General features: G+C 41.4%; 1 protein-coding gene across 1 annotated transcript in view; it reads left to right on the forward strand.

The window, feature by feature from the left end:
• The window catches only part of ASAP1 (ArfGAP with SH3 domain, ankyrin repeat and PH domain 1), a 204,880-nt gene that overhangs the window by 95,261 nt on the left and 91,300 nt on the right, over positions 1-18,319 (forward strand). Inside the window, exon 12 of the mRNA XM_011968634.1 lies at positions 1,980-2,049. Within this exon, the coding sequence (XP_011824024.1) occupies positions 1,980-2,049 (70 nt within the window). The remainder of the gene's footprint in view (positions 1-1,979; positions 2,050-18,319) is intronic.

Below are 18,319 nucleotides of genomic sequence, written 5' to 3' on the forward strand. Positions count from 1 at the left end.
CTCCTGAGCAAGGCTAGCATTTTGAATACAGTATGTTCAATTTGCATTTGGTTAGATGGTGTCAAATTCTACTTCCCTCTATGAAGCATGCTTTAGAACAAACTGTGCTTCTAGTAGTTAAATACACAGTATTATTTGTGCTTAGAGATGGTTTTAAATTTGTGTTGTGGCAGCTTTCTTAGAGAACTAATTTAAGAAGGAAAAGAAAAATACAAGATGGTACTGTTTTAAATGCCTGGGAAAGCTACAGTGGTCTCCTGATATCATTTGTTTCCACAGCAACAGAAGGCCTTCAAAACTTTCTTCCAGCCTAGGGAATCACTGTTCCGTGCCCGTTTCTTCTTATCTGATGGAAGTAGTCTCAACTAGTGCATTTGCACCTACCTGCACTCACACAGATCTGCCACACATGCAGTCTTTTGCCTGTGCCTGGAGCTTCACACACACACAACTCTTCCAAGTTTGAATTAGTTCTCTTCGGCTTTTTTTACCCTTCAATATCATCAAATCACATTTTTCAAAATGTGTATCACTTGTAACTATTTGGGAATGGTTTGGTCACCATTTACTTCCCTATGCAAATCATGAACAGTTTTTGCTTGGGGCTCTGAGGCACCATTCTGTCTCTGGAAGATGCCTAAAGGGATGGTGTATGAGTTACCAAAAATGATGATGATGCATTCTTGAGCCCTGGCTAAGCTCGTCCTGTACATCCTGAGGCAGTTCACCCCCCTGCTCCTTGCATGGCAGACTTCTTGAGTTACTTTAATTTTACTTTTTATTTTTTGTAGATACGGGATCTCCCTATGTTGCCCAGGCTGGTCTTCAACTTCTAGGCTCAGGCAGTCCTCCCACCTCAGCCTCCCAGAGTCCTGGGATTACGGGCATGAGCCACCGTGCCCAGCCACTTTCTTAATTTTTAAAACTCAATTATTAATAACAAGTAATCAATTGAACACTCTTATGAAAGATTGACAGATATGGTTGAAAACTACTTATTAACACCACCCCTAACAGGTTTGGGTCTCCTTCACAGAGAGGAGTTATTATGATATCAGTGTACTACCTGTAATTCATTGAGTCTCCTGCGGTTAGATTATTATTGTTTCTATTTCCCATTTTTACTGTCCAAAGCAGTGCTACTGCCAGTCATGGTGGCTCACACCTGTAATTTCAGCACCCTGGGAAGGTGAGGCAGGCAGATCGCTTGAGCCCAGGAGTTTGAGACCATTCTGGGCAACACGGCAAAACCTTGTCTCTACAAAAAAATATAAAAATCAGCCAGGCATGGTGGGGTGTGCCTGTGGTCCCAGGTACTCTGGAGGTTGAGGTGGGAGGATCAGATGAGCCTGGGAGGTCAAGGCTGCAGTGAGCTGTGATTGTGCCACTGTACTCTAGCCTCCAGAGCAAGAACCTGTCTCAAAATATGTGTGTGTGTATATATATATATGTATTTAAAAAGCAGCACTGGCCGGGCGCAGTGGCTCACACCTGTAATCTCAGCACTTTGGGAGGCCAAGGCTGGTAGATCACAAGGTCAGGAGTTCGAGACCAGCCTGGCCAAGATGGTGAAACCCCATCTCTACTACCAGTACAAAACTTAGCCAGGCGCAATGCCAGGAGCCTGTAATCCCAGCTACTCAGGAGACTGAGGTAGGAGAATCACTTGAACCCGGGAGACAAGGTTGCAGTGAGCCAAGATCATGCCACTGCACCATTCTAGCTTGGGCAACAGAGCAAGACTCCGTCTCAAAAAAAATTTAAAAAGCAGTGCTGTAATGAGCATCCTTGTACATGGCTACCTGTGTGAATTACCTTCCACCTGGGATAATAAAAGGCAACCAGGATTTTGTTTTGGGGGTTGGATTTTTTGGTTTGGGGAAGTTATTTTGTAGTTATTATTATGTATCATACTGTATCCTTGCATGTCCCAGAGTGAATCAGTTACTATATCTAGTTGTGTTTGACTTCCTCCTTAGGATCCGGAAAGTATGGCAGAGGAGGAAGTGTTCTGTCAAGAATGGGATTCTGACTATCTCACATGCCACAGTAAGTATGTTTCTTAATTTACCCTGCCCATTGTTAGGTTTTCTGGCCTCGTAGGCCAGAAAGCAAACACGATTATGTACTCAGCAGTAAAAATTTGCGCAAATATATTTATGCATTTGGGTCAGATCTTTGCCGATAATCCTTTACCAAGAAAAAAAGGTTTTGTCTTGTCCTGTGGTGGTCGGCATCATTCTTTGGCATCACTAGACACTTGTATTTTTACTCTCTCAAAATGAATAAGGTATTTTGATTTTGTAATCTTATCTTTTGGGAAATATTGGTTGTTCTGAAAAACCCAGGTTTTTGAATTATAAAGATGACAGAGGCTGTTCTTTGCATGTAAAAATAATGTAGGAAACATAACAGTAGATGTAAAAACCTTGGTGGTAGTCAAAGAAGCACACAGTAAGTTTTGCCCTTTTTAAACCAACAGAAAACTCTTTTCAATTCTTAAAAATGCAGAGATTGTAGTGGAAAATGTACCAAGCGGGAATGGAAATGGCAAAGTATATGCCAAGACTTTTTTAATATGCTTGCTGTTTAACCCAGTAATCTCAGTTTCGATTTTAAAAACTCATTAAATTACAGTATGCTGTGCCAAGTGATGTCCTTGGGGCACTGCTTAATGAATTGCCAACAGAATAGTGGAAATGAGAGATGAGTGTTTATTATGTTGGCAATTTTGTATGACTTACAGCTGACTTTAGATATCTATCAGGCAAGAAAGGAAGTACCACTTACCTTCATAAACTTTATTTCACTTAATCCTCTCGACACCCCATGTGGTATGATAACCTTCATTTTACAGATGAAGAAACTGAAGCACAAAGAACAACTATAATTTGGCTAGTAACTCACAGAATTGGAAGTTCAAACTCGGGTGTCTGTCTGACATTAGTCCTTGTGGCCCTTCTGTCTCTTCGTGCAGAACCCATCATCTTACTACACTGTAAACGCCCCCTTGGGCACCTGCCTAGTCCTGTTCTTCTTTCTGTCTTCAGCCTCTCACACAAAACTTGACATACAGAAGGCTCTTAGTACACTCTTGTGGCCCAGTCCTTTGTGGTAAATGACTGCCCACATCTTAAAAATTGTTGTCCTTTATGAAACTTGAGCGGCTGCATCATTTCTGTCCCTTGCCCCTCACAGCACACTTTCAGTGATTCTTCGGAGGAATTCCTCAGAGGTCTTCAATTACCCTCAAACAGCCCAGCTGAGATTTTTAGCTGTCATGCCAGTTGTGTCCGGCTACCCATCTGATATCAGAAATCCTGTCCACAGACTTGGATCTGTCTGTAATTATGATTGAGACTGTCTAACAATGATTCATTTCTTCAGCAATCTTTTTTTTTTTTTTTTTTTTTTTTTTGAGGTGGAGTCTTGCTCTTTCGCCCAGGGTGGAGTGCAGTGGCACAATCTTGGCTCACTGCAACCTCCATCTCCCGAGTTCAAGCTATTCTCCTGCCTCAGCCTCCTGAGTAGCTGGGACTACAGGTGCCCACCACCACACCTGGCTAATTTTTGTATTTTTAGTAGAGACAGGGTTTCATCATATTGGCCAGGCTGGTCTCAAATTCCTGACCTTGTGATCTGCCCGCTTCGGCCTTGCAAAGTGCTGGAATTACAGGCGTGAGCCACCACGCCCAGCCCTTCTTCAGCAATCTTTCGTTAAGCTTCCATTCTGCCATGTTCTGGCGTAGGCATCAAAGATGCATGGATGAAAAATTAGATAATTTTTACTTTCTTATATTTAATTCCATATACAGTCACCTGTGTATACCAGAGTGAACATTTCTGATCCTTTGGCTGTGTAGATGGTGAGTTTTTAGTCAGTTACCATCTTTTTGTTTTGTTTTGTTTTAAGACAGGCTCTGGCTCTGTCACCCAGGCTGGAATACAGTAGCAATGATCTTGGCTTACTGCAACCTCTGCATCCTGGGCCCAAGCCATCCTCCCATCTCAGCCTCCTAAGCAGCTGGGAATACAGGCACACTTCGCCATGCCCAGCTAATTTTGGTATTTTTTTGTGGAGGCAGGGGTTTTGCTATTTTGCCCAGGCTGGTCTCGAACTCCTGGGCTTAAGTGATCCACCCACCTCGGCCTCCCAAAGTACTGGGATTACAGGCATGAGCCACTGCACCTGGCCATAGTTACCATGTGTACCCTAACTCTACCTTCTGCTGCACAGCTCTCCCCTTGGATTTGTCAGGCTGTAACAGTCCTCACTAGGCATTTTGAGAAGTTATATAATGGCTTTATCATGTTGTATCTGTTTGCTTTTCTTAGGAATCTGCTGTGGGAGGCAGTGCAGAGTGATGGGAGATCATATAGTTGATGAAGTGAATCAGTGGCACTGCTTAGTAGTTATATGACCTTGGGAAATTTGCTAAAAATAAAATAAGTTCCCTTTCCCCTCCTGTTTTTATTCCTGCCAAAACACGTTGTGGCCAAACGAACTGTTTATATGCATTCCTAAGGCTCGAATTAACAAGTCTCACATCACCCACATTGTTTAGTGGCTAAGATAATGGACTATGGCATCTGTCTGATTTGAGTCTGAATGCCAACTTTGCCATTTATTTTGTGACCTTGAGAAAAATATTTAACGCATAAAGATTATATGAGGATTCAGTGAGATGACATGCCATGTGTGGCCATTCTGTTAACAGTTATTAGTGCTATCACTGTTAGTTTATTGAATGTTGCTGACAATACTGAAATCTGTTGACAAGCAGACCCTCCTGCTACAAACATCAGCACTCTCCTGCCCCCAGAGCAGCCTGGAGGGAAATGGCTTACTCTCCTAACTTCTGATTCTCTCCTGCTGTTTTTGCTATTCTATTCCCCACTTTTCATTGGCTTTGGCCCAGACCTTTTTTGTTGCCAGTTACATCACTCATAATCACATTGCTGCTCCCACAAAAAGGTCTCTAGCCAGTTTTAGCTGGCTTTTCCTGACTTTGCAAACACCATTGATTAGAATTAGGTTGAAAATCAAGGCCAGCAGTTTTCTGAGAAAAACATAAAGGGCTTCTTTGAAAAAGTGGGGAGAAGAGCCTTTGTTGTCAGAAAACTTGAGGTGTTTGGGACACATGAAAATTCTTTGGTTTGAAGGCCCTCATCAGTGTCACCTTTGCAAATTGTTCTTATCAAAGTGATTCAGGAGAGGGCCAAGTACTCATTTAGATTAATGGTGCAGGGTTTGTTGGCTTGGCCACCCAAGCAAGGTCTGCACCAGAGGTGATTCATCTCCCCAGCTTACTATTCTAAGGAGAAATACGTTTCTGTGTACACCTGAAAAATTGGCAGCCCATCCTTAGAAGATTTCATTCATAAATTCTTTGCTTTTCGTGTATCTGTTAAGACATAAGTTTTTTTTACCGACTATTCAAAGTAATGCAGCACTGTGGGAACCAAATTCAGTGTGAATCTCTGAATTTGCTATAACAGTAGTAATATTAATGATAGCAGCTTCCAACTATGAACTATCTAGTATGTTCTAAACGTAGTATAAGATGCTTTCATTTCAAAATACCAGTTCCAGCAAGTCTTTGGCAAACATTTCACTTAGCCTCAGGCCAGGCATGGTGGTTCATGCTCAATTTGGGAGGCTGAGACAGGTGGATCACTTGATTCTATAGTTTTGAATTATTTGCTTTTTCTAACTAAAAGCATTATAATATAAATAAATATCATAAAACAAATTACAACAGAAAGTATAGGAATTATAGTTGACATATTTATTGTAGTAATCTTGAAAAATCAATTTCAAAAATATAAGCAGCTATGTTCTTCAAAAACCCTGCTCCCTGAATTTATTAACCACAGTGTCACATTCTGTTTAAATAATGGGTTGTAAAAAGAAAGAGAACTACCATTTGTGGAGCACTTAAAATGCACCCTGCACTTCATCTTCAAGATGGCCCTACAAGATATGATCACTGTCTTCATTTCCCACCATACTGGAAGTTCCTAGGAGGCAGGGACCTCATCTTACTCAGCTTTGAATTTTCAATACCTAACATATTGCCTGACATGTACTTAGTGCTCAATGAATACTTTTCTAATGAGACTGCATTTTATAGTTGAAGCTCAGAGAGGTTAAATCTCGTGCTAAGGGTCATGAAGTTTGTAAATAGCTGGACCAGTTTTCCAGGCTTAAAGCCTATACTCTTTCTCCTGTATCATAGGGTTTTTTCCCTCAGATGCCAGATTGTTGTTAGGTCTTTGAAAGTTTCGTAAGTAACAGTTCTTTGCGGTGGAACTCCTTACCTTGGCCTTACCTTGATAATCCTTGAATTAGTCAGGGGTCTTAGGGTAGAGAAGACTGTAAGGGATTCCAGGAAGGGAGGAGGAGGGGTACTAGTCATGAAGATAATGCAAGTATTCTAAGAATTTATATTTGAATCTGAAACTGCCTAAATAATATATTACATCTTTCAGATGTCTTCGGATGCCCTTATGATTAACACTTACAGTAATTATTAAATTTATAGTCACTTTTTTCTCAATCAGCCAACACCAACAGTATTTTTAATAGCCCAGAGAAGTTCATTAAGGTCTAGTGTTTTACTCAAAAGGGTTGGAAATCCAGCTGGCCTCTTTAGATGTTCCACCTCTTAGGTGGATAATGTGTGTGTGTCCACCTGCTTGATGGGCTGATCATTTTAAACAGAGGGAGAGTCAGACCTCATCCTTTTGAGTCCATCTGCAGTAAATGCCCATTCAGCATCTTATTGTATGTGCCTTTTATTAAGCTACTTAACTCATACTACTCATTTGTAAAACAGAATAACTGTACCTGTCTTCCATGTTGTGAGAATTAAATAAGATGATGCATTTAAAACTTTGTAGAACCTGGACCTCAATAAATGTTCCTTAAACTTAGTAGCTGTTGTCATCTCAGTGAGCTGAGGTAGGGTTACAGCATCTGAAACCCTGGAGCCAGACTGCCTAGACTTGAATTTCAACCCTGACACTGAATCTCTAGTGAGGATTTTCCATCTAAATAAAATGGGGCTATTAATAAGGCCTAATTCATAAGTGATTGTAAAGATTAAATGAGTTTATTGATTGTAAATAATTAGAACAGAATGTAGGGCAGAATTAGTGCTCAATAAATGTCAGCTATTATTATTACTACTTCTCTAATGTATAACTATTTCCATTTTAAACCGTGGTTTATTGGAATTCTTTTTTTTTTTTTTTTTTTTGAGACAGCATTTCCCTTTATTGCCCAGGCTGGAGTGCAGTGGCACCATCTTGGCTCACTGGGCTCAAGCAATTCTCATGTCACAGCCTCCTGAGTAGCTCAGACTACAGACATGCGCCGCTCACAGCCAGCTAATTTTTTAGTACAGACGGGGTTTCACCACATTGGCCTGGCTGGTCTGGAATTCCTGACTTCAAGTGATCCGCCCACCTCAGCTTCCCAAAGTTCTGGGATTACAGACGTGAGCTGCCTCACCTGGCCGTTGGAATTCTTTTGTATTGCTATTTTCATTACTGCTCAGTGTACTTTACAGAGCCCATTTGGGGTACCTCTTCTCTCATAGAAATTTAATTTCTGCCTGTTAGGGATTAACAGCAGCTCTGTCACCTTCCATGGCATTTCACTAAAGCAAGAATTGGATGTGTCTCTTCTCCCTTTCCTTTGGATCTTTGGATCTAAAGTCTGTTGTTCTATTGCCCTATCCAGAGCCCTGAAGATAACATTCAGCTGCCAGGGCTTTAAAAGAAGCACTGAAAGCACATACAGGAAACAGGAAGAGACCTGCAAAATGGATTGCTCTCTTCTTTGCAATGTATTCAGTAACCTTGTTTTCTGTGACTGACCTTCGGAGCTCTCCTGGGCTGTCCTCTGATTCCACATCTTTACCCTCATTGTCACTAAAAAGAGAATGAGAATATTTTTCTTCCCTCCAGCAGATTAGAAAACAGCACTGTCAGTTGTAAAAGGGTGAACTTTGGAACCAGTTAAACCCAGGCTCAAACCCCTGAAAAAAAACTGTAGGACCTTGGATAAGTAGCTTAAGCCTTTGGAGCCTTGTTTTTCCTCAGATATAAAATGGGCATAATTTACCCATAACTTTTTTTTTTTTTTTTTTTTTGAAATGGAGTCTCACTCTGTCACCCAGGCTAGAGTGCAGTGGTGCAATCTCGGCTCACTGAAAGCTCCACCTCCCAGGTTCACACCATCCTCCTTTCTCAGCCTCCCAAGTAGCTGGGAATACAGGCGCCCGCCACCACGCCCGGCTAATTTTTTGTATTTTTAGTAGAGTCAGGGTTTCACTATGTTAGCCACGATGGTCTCGATCTTCTGACATCATGATCCGCCCACTTCGGCCTCCCAAAGTGCTGGGATTACGGGTGTGAGCCACCGCGTCCTGCCCATTAAAATTTTTTTATTCCTTTCTAGGCTAGGTACTATTGAAGCAGTGATGAATTAGTGGCCCCTGCCCTCCTGGAGCTTGGAATAAACAAAGGATAAGTCCCATAAAAGAAGTGAGCAGCAAGTTGTAATGGAAAACAAAGCAGCTACTTTAGTGTCGTCAGGGAAGGCTTTTCTGATAGTTTAGCATAAAGCTAGGCAAGGAGCAGCCCCACTAGAGGGAGGAGAATGGGCCAAAATCACGAGACTGGACAGTATGTTCGTGGAACCTAAGAGAAGTGAATAAGGGTGGAAATGATACCATTTTCCATACCCTCTGTGAAGAGTTCAGAGGTTCAAATAAGACACTCTTTGAAAGCTGTTGATATGTACATATTCTGGATACCAGAATTCACAAACATCACTTCGCTTTTTTAAACAAAACACCAGATGTTAACTTTCCTGAACAAAATTCAAAATACATCTGCAAGTGGGGCATGGTTGTGTGCACCTGTAGTCCAAGGTACTTGGGAGACTGAGGCCAGTGGGTCACTTGAGGCTAGGAGTTCAAGGCTGCAGTGTGTGATGATTGCACCTGTGAATAGCCACTGCACTCCAACCTGGACAAAATAGCAGGACCGTGTCTCTAATAAAAGGAGTGCAACCGCAGGTCCAAGGGCACTGGTGTTGAACCTTCTCCACAGCCATGTTCCCTGGCAAAAGAAATGTAGTTGTTCCAGTATAGAAAATGTTATTTGGACATATGACATAAGCTGCGCTGTTTCCAGAACTAAGGGTCACTGTGGAATATCTTTGTCTTCCACATTGCAGATGCAGAACCTGAAGACAAATGTTTACCAGAGGGCTTCCCAAGTTCAAGTTCTATAAAATATAAGTTTAGAAATATATCTGCTGAAATCTTACAGGTCGTTCTTCGAAATAATACATGCAGCAGATATGTTTACTCTATTTGAATCCTGGTGGAGGTTCTTCTTTTCACTATTCGAGTCACAAGATTACATATTAGAAGCATCAGTATATAGTTGATTGCAAATGAAAACTCTCATCACTTGCATCTGAATGAACCATTGCAGGTGATTGGAGGGGGCTGCAATTGGCCACATGAATCCAGTGATTCTCATCCGTGACGGTACATTGGAATCACCTGGTTCCACCCTCAGAGATTTTGATTTAACTGATCTAGAGATGAAGCCCAAGTATTGCTAACCAGGTAACTTCAACTTTAGCCAAAGCAGAGACCCTCTGAGTCCTTCCACCATTGTTTGCTACTGTTAAAATATAGAGAGGCTAGAATAGAGGTGTGTTACTCAGAAATCTGAAGCCAGTGATAGTGATATTTGTCAACTTTGTGAACTGGATTGTGGACCTCAGAACTTAAGCCAGTTTGAAGTCAGTTCTCACCACCTCTTCTAGTTCAGTACCCTTTTAATAAATGAAACAGTAAAGTCAGAGCAGTGGGCAGGTCTAAGCTTCTTTCAAAGCCAGTCTCAGTATTTTAAGTGCACAGTTACTGAGTTCTTTCACTTCTTTTCTGATTCTCCCCTGTGTGCCTGGAGTCCCTCTGTTTGCATGCTCTGTGTCTTCACATTCACCAGGGTTGTGTGCCCTAGACTCCTCTTCTCCTCCTCACGCTGCCTATTGCCCATGCCCATTCAGTTTACTTCCGTAGAGCTTCCACCTTAGACAGGATCTGATGTTCTATTTGAACCTTAGTGACTTATTGGGAAACTCTCCCAGAGATGATTGCATTTTAACAAGGAATACTGCTTTAATCTAAAGGGAAAATTATAGTAATAGAATTTTATGTATCAGTTATGTGGACACCATCAGAGGAGATATTCTGGGAATAATTAGTAATTATAAAGATAGTTGTCCGGGTGCAGCGGCTCACACCTGTAATCCCAACAACACTTTGGGAGTCCGAGGCAGGAGGATCACTTGAGTCCAGGAGTTTGAGACCAGCCTGGGCATTGTAGCAAGACCTTGTCTCTACCAAAAAAAAAAAAAAAAAAAAAGGCTGGGTGTGGTGGCACATGGCTGTAATCCCAGCTACTCAGGAGGCTGAGGCAGGAGGATTGAAAGTGGGAGGTCGAGGCAGCAGTGATCCTTGATTATGCCATTGCACTTAGCCTGGGTGACAGAGCAAGACCCTGTCTCAAAATAAAAGAAAGTAGGTGGCATTTATTGAACACTCATTACATGCTAGACACTTTACATATGTTTTCTTAACTTTCATAACACCTTCACAAAGGAAGTATTAATCTCCTTTTTTAAGAGGAGGAAGCCTGAAAGTCACATTAAGTGCTAGAGCCAGATATGAACCCAAGAAGGTAAAGTCCAGAGCCTTTTCTGCCTCCCATTTGGAAGTGTAGCACCAGACATTTGTCAAGCATTGCCTAGTTCATTATCACAGCAGAGATGGCATTGTTTTCCCTCATCGTGGTGAGATAGCATGAGACTCAGAAGAGCCACGATACTTGCTCATGGCAGTATTAATGTGTGCCTGGGCCTAGACTCAAACCCAGATCTGATTGCCTCCAAAATCAGACTTTTCCCTCCACTCTACCATGTACCTTAAAGTATGAATAAATTCCTTTTCCAAATTAACAGAGTATTACATTGCCTCCAAACTGGAAGAAACCTCGGTTCCCAGCATGCGGCTCCATTAAAGCCAGGTGTTTTGTAGCAGTTTCTCATTTGGGCTTCAGCAGACAGCAAGCAATGCACTTTTGATTTTTAAGTCTGGCAAATCCTCTGGAATAGCAAGGGTGTCGTGGTGCTGATACTGCCTAGGATTTGAGGACCTGCCAAATAAATCTCTCTGGCTTTCATGTTGAACAGAGATTAGTAGAAACTCCTTCAAGGAACGTGTTCCATAAATGAAGAAGGGAGGACAAAATTGAAGAATTAAAATATAGAAGAGGTTACAGATCAAAACCACAGGACTCACAGCTTGTGAGGATTGAGGTTTTTAAACCTTGCCTTGGAGGTCTGACACAGTGTGTGTCATTTTGCATGCTTCCAGTGTGACTCTAATTCTAGTAGACAAGTGAGTAGAATAAAACCTCATTAATTTAGAGCCCAGAAATTTATAAAGTGTGACCATTTGGTTGCAGTATATGCTGTTGGTTCTTAGCATATACGAAGGTATATGTTAAGGGGTAAAAAGTTTTTTTTTTTACTTTTACTAAGGGGTAAAAAGGCTTTTTTAAAGTCTTGATTTACAAATTTGAATCTATGAAACCAAGGAACCTGCAGTTTGACATCAGCTGTCATGTTACTTCCTGCCCACATTCCTAATATAAGAAATAATAGATTTCTTAAAAATGTTTTAGGCCAGGTACATTGGCTCTCACCTGTAATCCCAGCACTTTGGGAGTCTGAGGCTTAAGCCCAGGACTTCGAGACCAGCCTGGGCTACATGGCAAAACGCCATCTCTACAGAAAAAAAAAAAAAAAAAAAACACAAAACTTAGCCAGGTGTGGTGGTGCACGCCTGTTATACCAGCTCCTTGGGAGGCTGAGGCCGGAGGATCACTGAAGCCCAGGAGGCAGAGGTTGCAATGAGCCAAGATCACACCACTGTACCCACTCTGGGCGACAGAGTGAGACCCCATCTCAAAAAAAAAAAAAAAAAGTTTTACTTTGACCTAATGTTCTGTTGTTAATAGCTGTGACCTTAAGGCAGAGTTAACCTTTTGGTGCCTTATTTTCCTCATCTCTCAAATAGTAATAATAGTGGTACTTAGTTGTTGGGTGGTTGTGAGAATTAAGTGAGCAAGTATATGTAAAACACATGGCATGGAGCCCGGCATGAGTAAATGCTGTGTTCTCATCAACATGATGATGCCCTTGCTTTAAAGACTGCCCTTTCTGTGTGAGGTAATAAAAGCCTCAAACACATTTTGTCTCAGCCATTCACAAGGTCATGAGTTCAAGAACAGCCTGACTAACGTGGTGAAACCCCATCTCTACTAAAAATACAAAAAAGTAGCTGGGTGTGGTGACACGTGCGTGTAATCCCAGCTACTTGAGAGGCTGAGGCAGGAGAATCACTTGAACCCAGGAGGTGGACGTTGCAGTGAGCCAAGATCACGCCACTGCACTCCAGCCTGGGCAACAGGGCAACAGAGTGAGACTCCGTAAAAAAAAAAAAAAAAAAAAAACACACACACAACTCAGATGTTTTACTATCAAATTAATGCATTTTATACAAATATTCCAAAGGTTTTTGTTTTATGTACTGTTGTTGGAAAACATGACATAAAGTGGCCACTGTAGTTAAATAGGAAATGTGAATTTAAAAATTCTTCCTGTACTGGCCCAAACTCTATATACTATCAAATAGTAGGTACTCAGTATGTATTTGCAGAAGTGTCTGCGTGGATGACTAGCACATTCATTGGATACAGTAACATCAGCCCTGCGTCTTAGCAGGAGCCCCAGTAAGCTCTTTTTTTCTATTTGCATTGTAGCGTTGATTGTTTAATGTTGATTTGAGTGGAACATCCTCTCAAAAGTAAGGTAACAGATTCCTGGCTGCAAGAAAAGACATTTTCTTGGAGATCTCCGTTTTCAAATATTTCTTTATCACATATACATGCCAACTGGAAATGAGTCCTTTTATTAAAATGGTTGGGAGATACAGTGATGAATGTTTGACAAAAAAATTAATAAAATGGTTGGGAGGGTTAAGGGAATTCAGTCATCCACTCTAGAGTGAATTACTTCAGTTAGATAATCGCTACTTATCTTCTTCGCTGTCTGAAGGATCACTGCAAGGGATGTGAGAGCTTTAGTTGTGGCCACAGAGTAGTAAGTTTGGGGTTTGGAACGTGCATCTGGAGGGAAAATGAGGGAACTGGCCATTTAAGGGCAGTAAGAACCGGAAAAGGCAAAACAGTAAAGCCATATTTTGACTGACTTTGTAAGTTTTCCAAGGGCTTGTCTTGACAGAGAAACAGTGTGATAAGTGAGAAGAGATTTGTTCAGAATTCAGCTTTGGCATTTATTTTTTGTAAAACATAGGTTAGTTTACTTCACCTTCCTGATCCTTGGTTACCTCATTTATGAAATGGGTTTGGGAATAGTACCTAACTCACAGAGTCATTGCAAAAATTAAATAATAGAATTCGTATAATGTACCTAGCAGTTTAGGTGCTCAGTTTTTTTAAAAACTGTTACCTTTTTATCTGTCTGGAAGGTCAAAAGCGAATAGTCTTGATTGCTAAAATTCTGGAGATAAGATCTCTCTGCAGTGGTAAGTGTTCAGCAGGTGCCTTAATTTCTTGCCAGGGGGTTGTTGAGGTTATTGATCGTATGCCAAAAATGTATGTCCCTGTAGGGCACAGTAGGTGTCTAAATATTTATTGAATGAAAACTTTGAAATGACCGTAATGGTCTGAGCAGCTCTGCTTTCAGGCACTAGCATAGGAAGTGAAGAGAGCTTTGTCATTTTTACCTCTTTCCAGTCGTCAGCCTCATCCTGGATGGGTCAGGCCTATTTTCCAAGTACTTAATTATGTTCACTTCTTGTTTGTAAAGCAGAGCAATTCAGTAAGATGATGGGAGGAAATAATTTCATTTCTGGGTACTAATTCCAGTAGCAGCTGTTTTCTGCTAACCGAGAAATATGCCTGTGCTAACAACTTTACACTTCCAGCAACAACACTGGAACCATGGTGCACACTAAGCTGTCTAAAGACAAATGTGCGGCGTTTATTTTCTTTTAGGAAACACAGAAACATTAATTGGAATTAATGTATTCTGTTTCTGCATGCATTTCTACTTACACGTTTGATGATTTTCCTAGCTGAACATCCACTTTTTATTATGTCAGAGGGATATCTTCATCACTTCTCTTCATGAAATGTACTCAGAGCTTTCCTGATTGAAACATTTTCAAAAATCAGAAACTTGAATAGGTTTTCCTTTTGTCTGAGGGTGTGTGGGGGAGGGGGTGTAAAATGAAGACTTCTGTGTATATTGTTAATTGGGAAAAACAGTTTACAAAACAGTATATACAAGTTGAACCAACATATGTCAAAAAAAAAAAAAAGACACACACATCTTGGTAAAATTAAGGTATTAACAGTGATTATTGCTGCATGTAAAAGTGAGATTAACAACTAATGTTTGGTTTCTTCTTTGTACTATCTCTGTCTCATTTTCTTCTATGAATGTGTTTTATTTTAATGAGAAGTAAAACCTATAAAAGGACAAGCCTCAGAGTTTGAAGGAACAGAGTTGTAGAATCGTCAGTTTTGAAACGTGTCATAACAATATTTAGAGAAGTTCTTGTAGCTTTTGACAGAGATGCTGCTCAAGAGAGCCTTCAGGAACAATGTGTTCCTCCCTCCACTCACCATTCAAGTTCCTGGACTGAGTAATTCACATACTAGGTAAAGGTTACTTGTGGAATGATGCATTAAAAGCCTCCTTTTCTAGCTGTCTTAAGCCTCTGGCCACCAGCACCACTACTGTACATAGCTCTAATTCAGGCCCTCCTCATTTCATTGCTTATCTTCCTTACTCTCTCATTCTCTCTCTGCCTCCTCTATCTCTCCCACCACCATCCCCGTGAAATGCAGATCTAACTGGTCACTCCACTTTCTCCAGTAGATTGCCAGAGTCGTGGATGGGAATGTGAGTTTTTTAGTGTCACATGCAGAATCTCCCTTCCTGTGTGCTCAATGTCACCTCCTGCAGCTTATCCCCTCCTATGCCCCAGACCTTTGGACCTGCTCCTCACGCTTCCCAGCTTGTCCGTGTTCCCTCCTCCAAGTTCTCTCTGAAGGTTAAGGCTGCCTGTGTGGAACCTTGCCTACCTCTTTGGTGCACACCCTTGAGCTCAGGTCCCTGGGCTCCCTGGGCCCCATACGCAGTCAGGTCTGTTTCCACAGATGTTTAATGTCATGGACCGTGTGTTTTTTAGATGTGTTTGGAATGTGGTAGAGGCTTAATAAATATATGATGAATGAGTAAGTAGGAATTTCAAAGTGGTTTCTAAAATTTCTCTTTTTCCCAATTATGAAAGTCAGTACTTAGAGGAGAATCATATAACCCAAGAAGATATTAAAATAGAAATTAATCTTTGGAGCTTTTGCTTCATTGACTTCTAACCCTTACTGTAATCAGGAGGAAATGTTCTTGTGTGCTGGGCATCCAGCTGTTACTCCCCAAGCTATATCAGATTACTTTCTTTCCAGGCTGGACTGCAGAGTGAATGCAGAAGAGAAGTAGTGGGGGCTCTGACCCATCCAAACCATTTCCTCACCGGGAGAGCTTAGGAATGTTACTTAACCTCTCTGCACCTTCATTTCTTCACTTAGTAAAAGAAACTAAAGACTTCCCTCTTTAGGGTAGGTAGTACATGAGATAGCATATGACATAAAATGCCTGGAATGTAGTCATTAATTTAGTAAGTATTTATTGAGGGCTGGGCACAGTGGTACATGGCTATAATCCCAGCACTTTGAGAGGCCGAGGCAGGAGGATCACTTGAGGCCAGGAGTTTAAGACCAGCCTGGGCAACAAAGCCAGACCCCGTCTCTACAAAAATTTTAAAAATTAGTCAGGCATGGTGAGGCATGCCTGTAGTCCCAGCTACTTGGGAGGCTGAGGCAGGAGGATGCCTTGAGCCCAAGAGTTCAAGGCTGCAGTGAGCCATGATTGCACCACTGCATTCCAGCCTGGGCAACAGAGTGAGATCCTGTCTCTAAAAAATACGTATTTTTTAAATTAGCCTCATGTGGTGGCGTGCACATATAGTACCATGCACATATAGTACCGGTTACTAGGAAGGCCAAGGTAGGACAATAACTTGAACCTGGGAGGTCAAGGCTGCCATGAGCCGTGATATTGCTAGTACCTGATGTGTGCCAAACACATTTTAATGAGAAAAATGTGTGTGTCCTCAGTGAAAAGGAAGATAGGAAGCAAATAAGGAGCGATAAGAGCCAGAAAGAAAATACAACAGGGTGTATAAGAATGGAACATCATGGGGAGGTGGTCAGGCCAGGTACTGCCCGCTCTAAGGAGGTGCTGATTGATGAGAGTCCTAGAGGGCCTGCAGGAGAGTGTGAGCAGCAGGAGGGACCAGTGCCCCTCCTCAGCCAAAGAACAACTCAGAGTGACAGGAGCTGAGTGCGAGAAGGGGCCTGCAGTTGGTGCCTGGAGGTCATGGCGCTGATGTGTGTTTATTCTGAGCAGAATGGGAATCAACAGCAAGGACTCAGTAGATACGTAGACATTTGCAGAGTTTCTCTTCTGTTTTGTTTTCTTTTTTCTCTCCTGTACTTAAACAATATGAAAGCATTTCCTAAACTGTTCCACTGTGGTGTAGCCCAGAGTAAATCATTCAGTTTTACTTTTAGTCTGCTGAAATCCCAAGAAAGATTATACCATCTCTAATCAATATACCTATAAATTAGTACTGAATGTCAAGAAAATGCTTTGAAATTTTGGAAAGTTATACAAACATCTGAAGTTACAATTATTACTGTAGTGATTTCTGTGCTTCAAATGCCTTGGTTTTTGGACTTCTGTGGAACATACCACTCCCCTCTGGTATTCATGAACTCAGTCAGCACTGGGTATGTCAGCTGCTTAGATAGTCAAAACTTATGCGTACTTGGCTCCTCAAAGTCACATTTGGGATGATGGCCATTTGTCAAGTGCCTCACTGGCAACTTAGTTTGGAGAAGAACACTATGGGTAGGCAAGATGTGCCTGTGTCAAATGTGGTTCCTGTTAACATAGCAAAAGTCAGTCTAGTAGATTTGACACACTTCTAAGAGAATAAACATCATACATCATCACCATTGAAGTTGTGGGTCAATCATGGAATGACTTAAACGGTATAAATTACTTATCAGCAAAATACTTTGAAATAGCCCTTGCTTAGAAATGAGAGGTGAGGAGGGTGGGACGAGGGAAAGGAGCAGAAAAGATAACTATTGAGTACTTGGCCTAATACCTGGGTGATAAAATAATATGTACAACAAACCCCTATGTTTACCTACATAATAAACATTCACATGTACTCCCAAACCTAAAAGTTTTTTGTGTGTTTTTTTTTTTTAAAGAAAGAAACGAGAGCTGAGACCTGATGCCAGCATGATGCCTCACGCCTGTAATCCCAGCTGAGGCAGACAGATCACTTGAGCTCAGGAGTTTAAGAGCAGCCTAGGCAACATGGAGAGAAACTGTCTCCACAAAAAATACCAAAAAAAAAAAAAAAAAAAGGTGTGATGGTGTGCATCCATAGTCCAAGCTACTTGGGAGGCTGAGGTGGGAGGATCACTTGAGGCTAGGAGGTTGAGACTGCAGTGATTAATGATCACCCCACTGCACTCTAGCCTGGCCGACAAAGCGAGACCCTATCTCAGTAAAAACAAAAAGGAGAAAGAAAAAGAAAGAAATGAGAGGTAAATGGTGCTGTTTAACTTGCCTGAATGCAGTTAATACTCAGCTGAGTGTATGGCTTTTTGTTTTTTGTTTTTTGTTGTTAAGATTTATATCTACTCTTGGTTGTATCTGTTGGTAAGATTGTTCAGAAACACCGCAGAAACCTAGATTTTGGGAGAATTAAAAAATAAAGTTAACCTTCTGTCACGTTCAAATGTGAATAGTGTCTAAAAATTACTAAATTTTTTTTTTTTTTTTTTGAGACGGAGTCTTGCTCTGTCGCCCTGTTGCCCAGGCTGGAGTGCAATGGCGTGACTTTGGCTTACTACACCTCCACCTTTCAGGCTCAAGTGATCCTCCTGCCTCAGCCTCCTGAGTAGCTGGGATTACAGGCATACACCGTCATGCTTAGCTAAGTTTTGTATTTTTAGTAGAGATGGGGTTTCGCCACGTTATCCAGGCTGGTCTCAA

This window comes from Mandrillus leucophaeus, unplaced genomic scaffold (genome assembly GCF_000951045.1).
Source record: "Mandrillus leucophaeus isolate KB7577 unplaced genomic scaffold, Mleu.le_1.0 Scaffold851, whole genome shotgun sequence".
NCBI lineage: Eukaryota > Metazoa > Chordata > Mammalia > Primates > Cercopithecidae > Mandrillus > Mandrillus leucophaeus.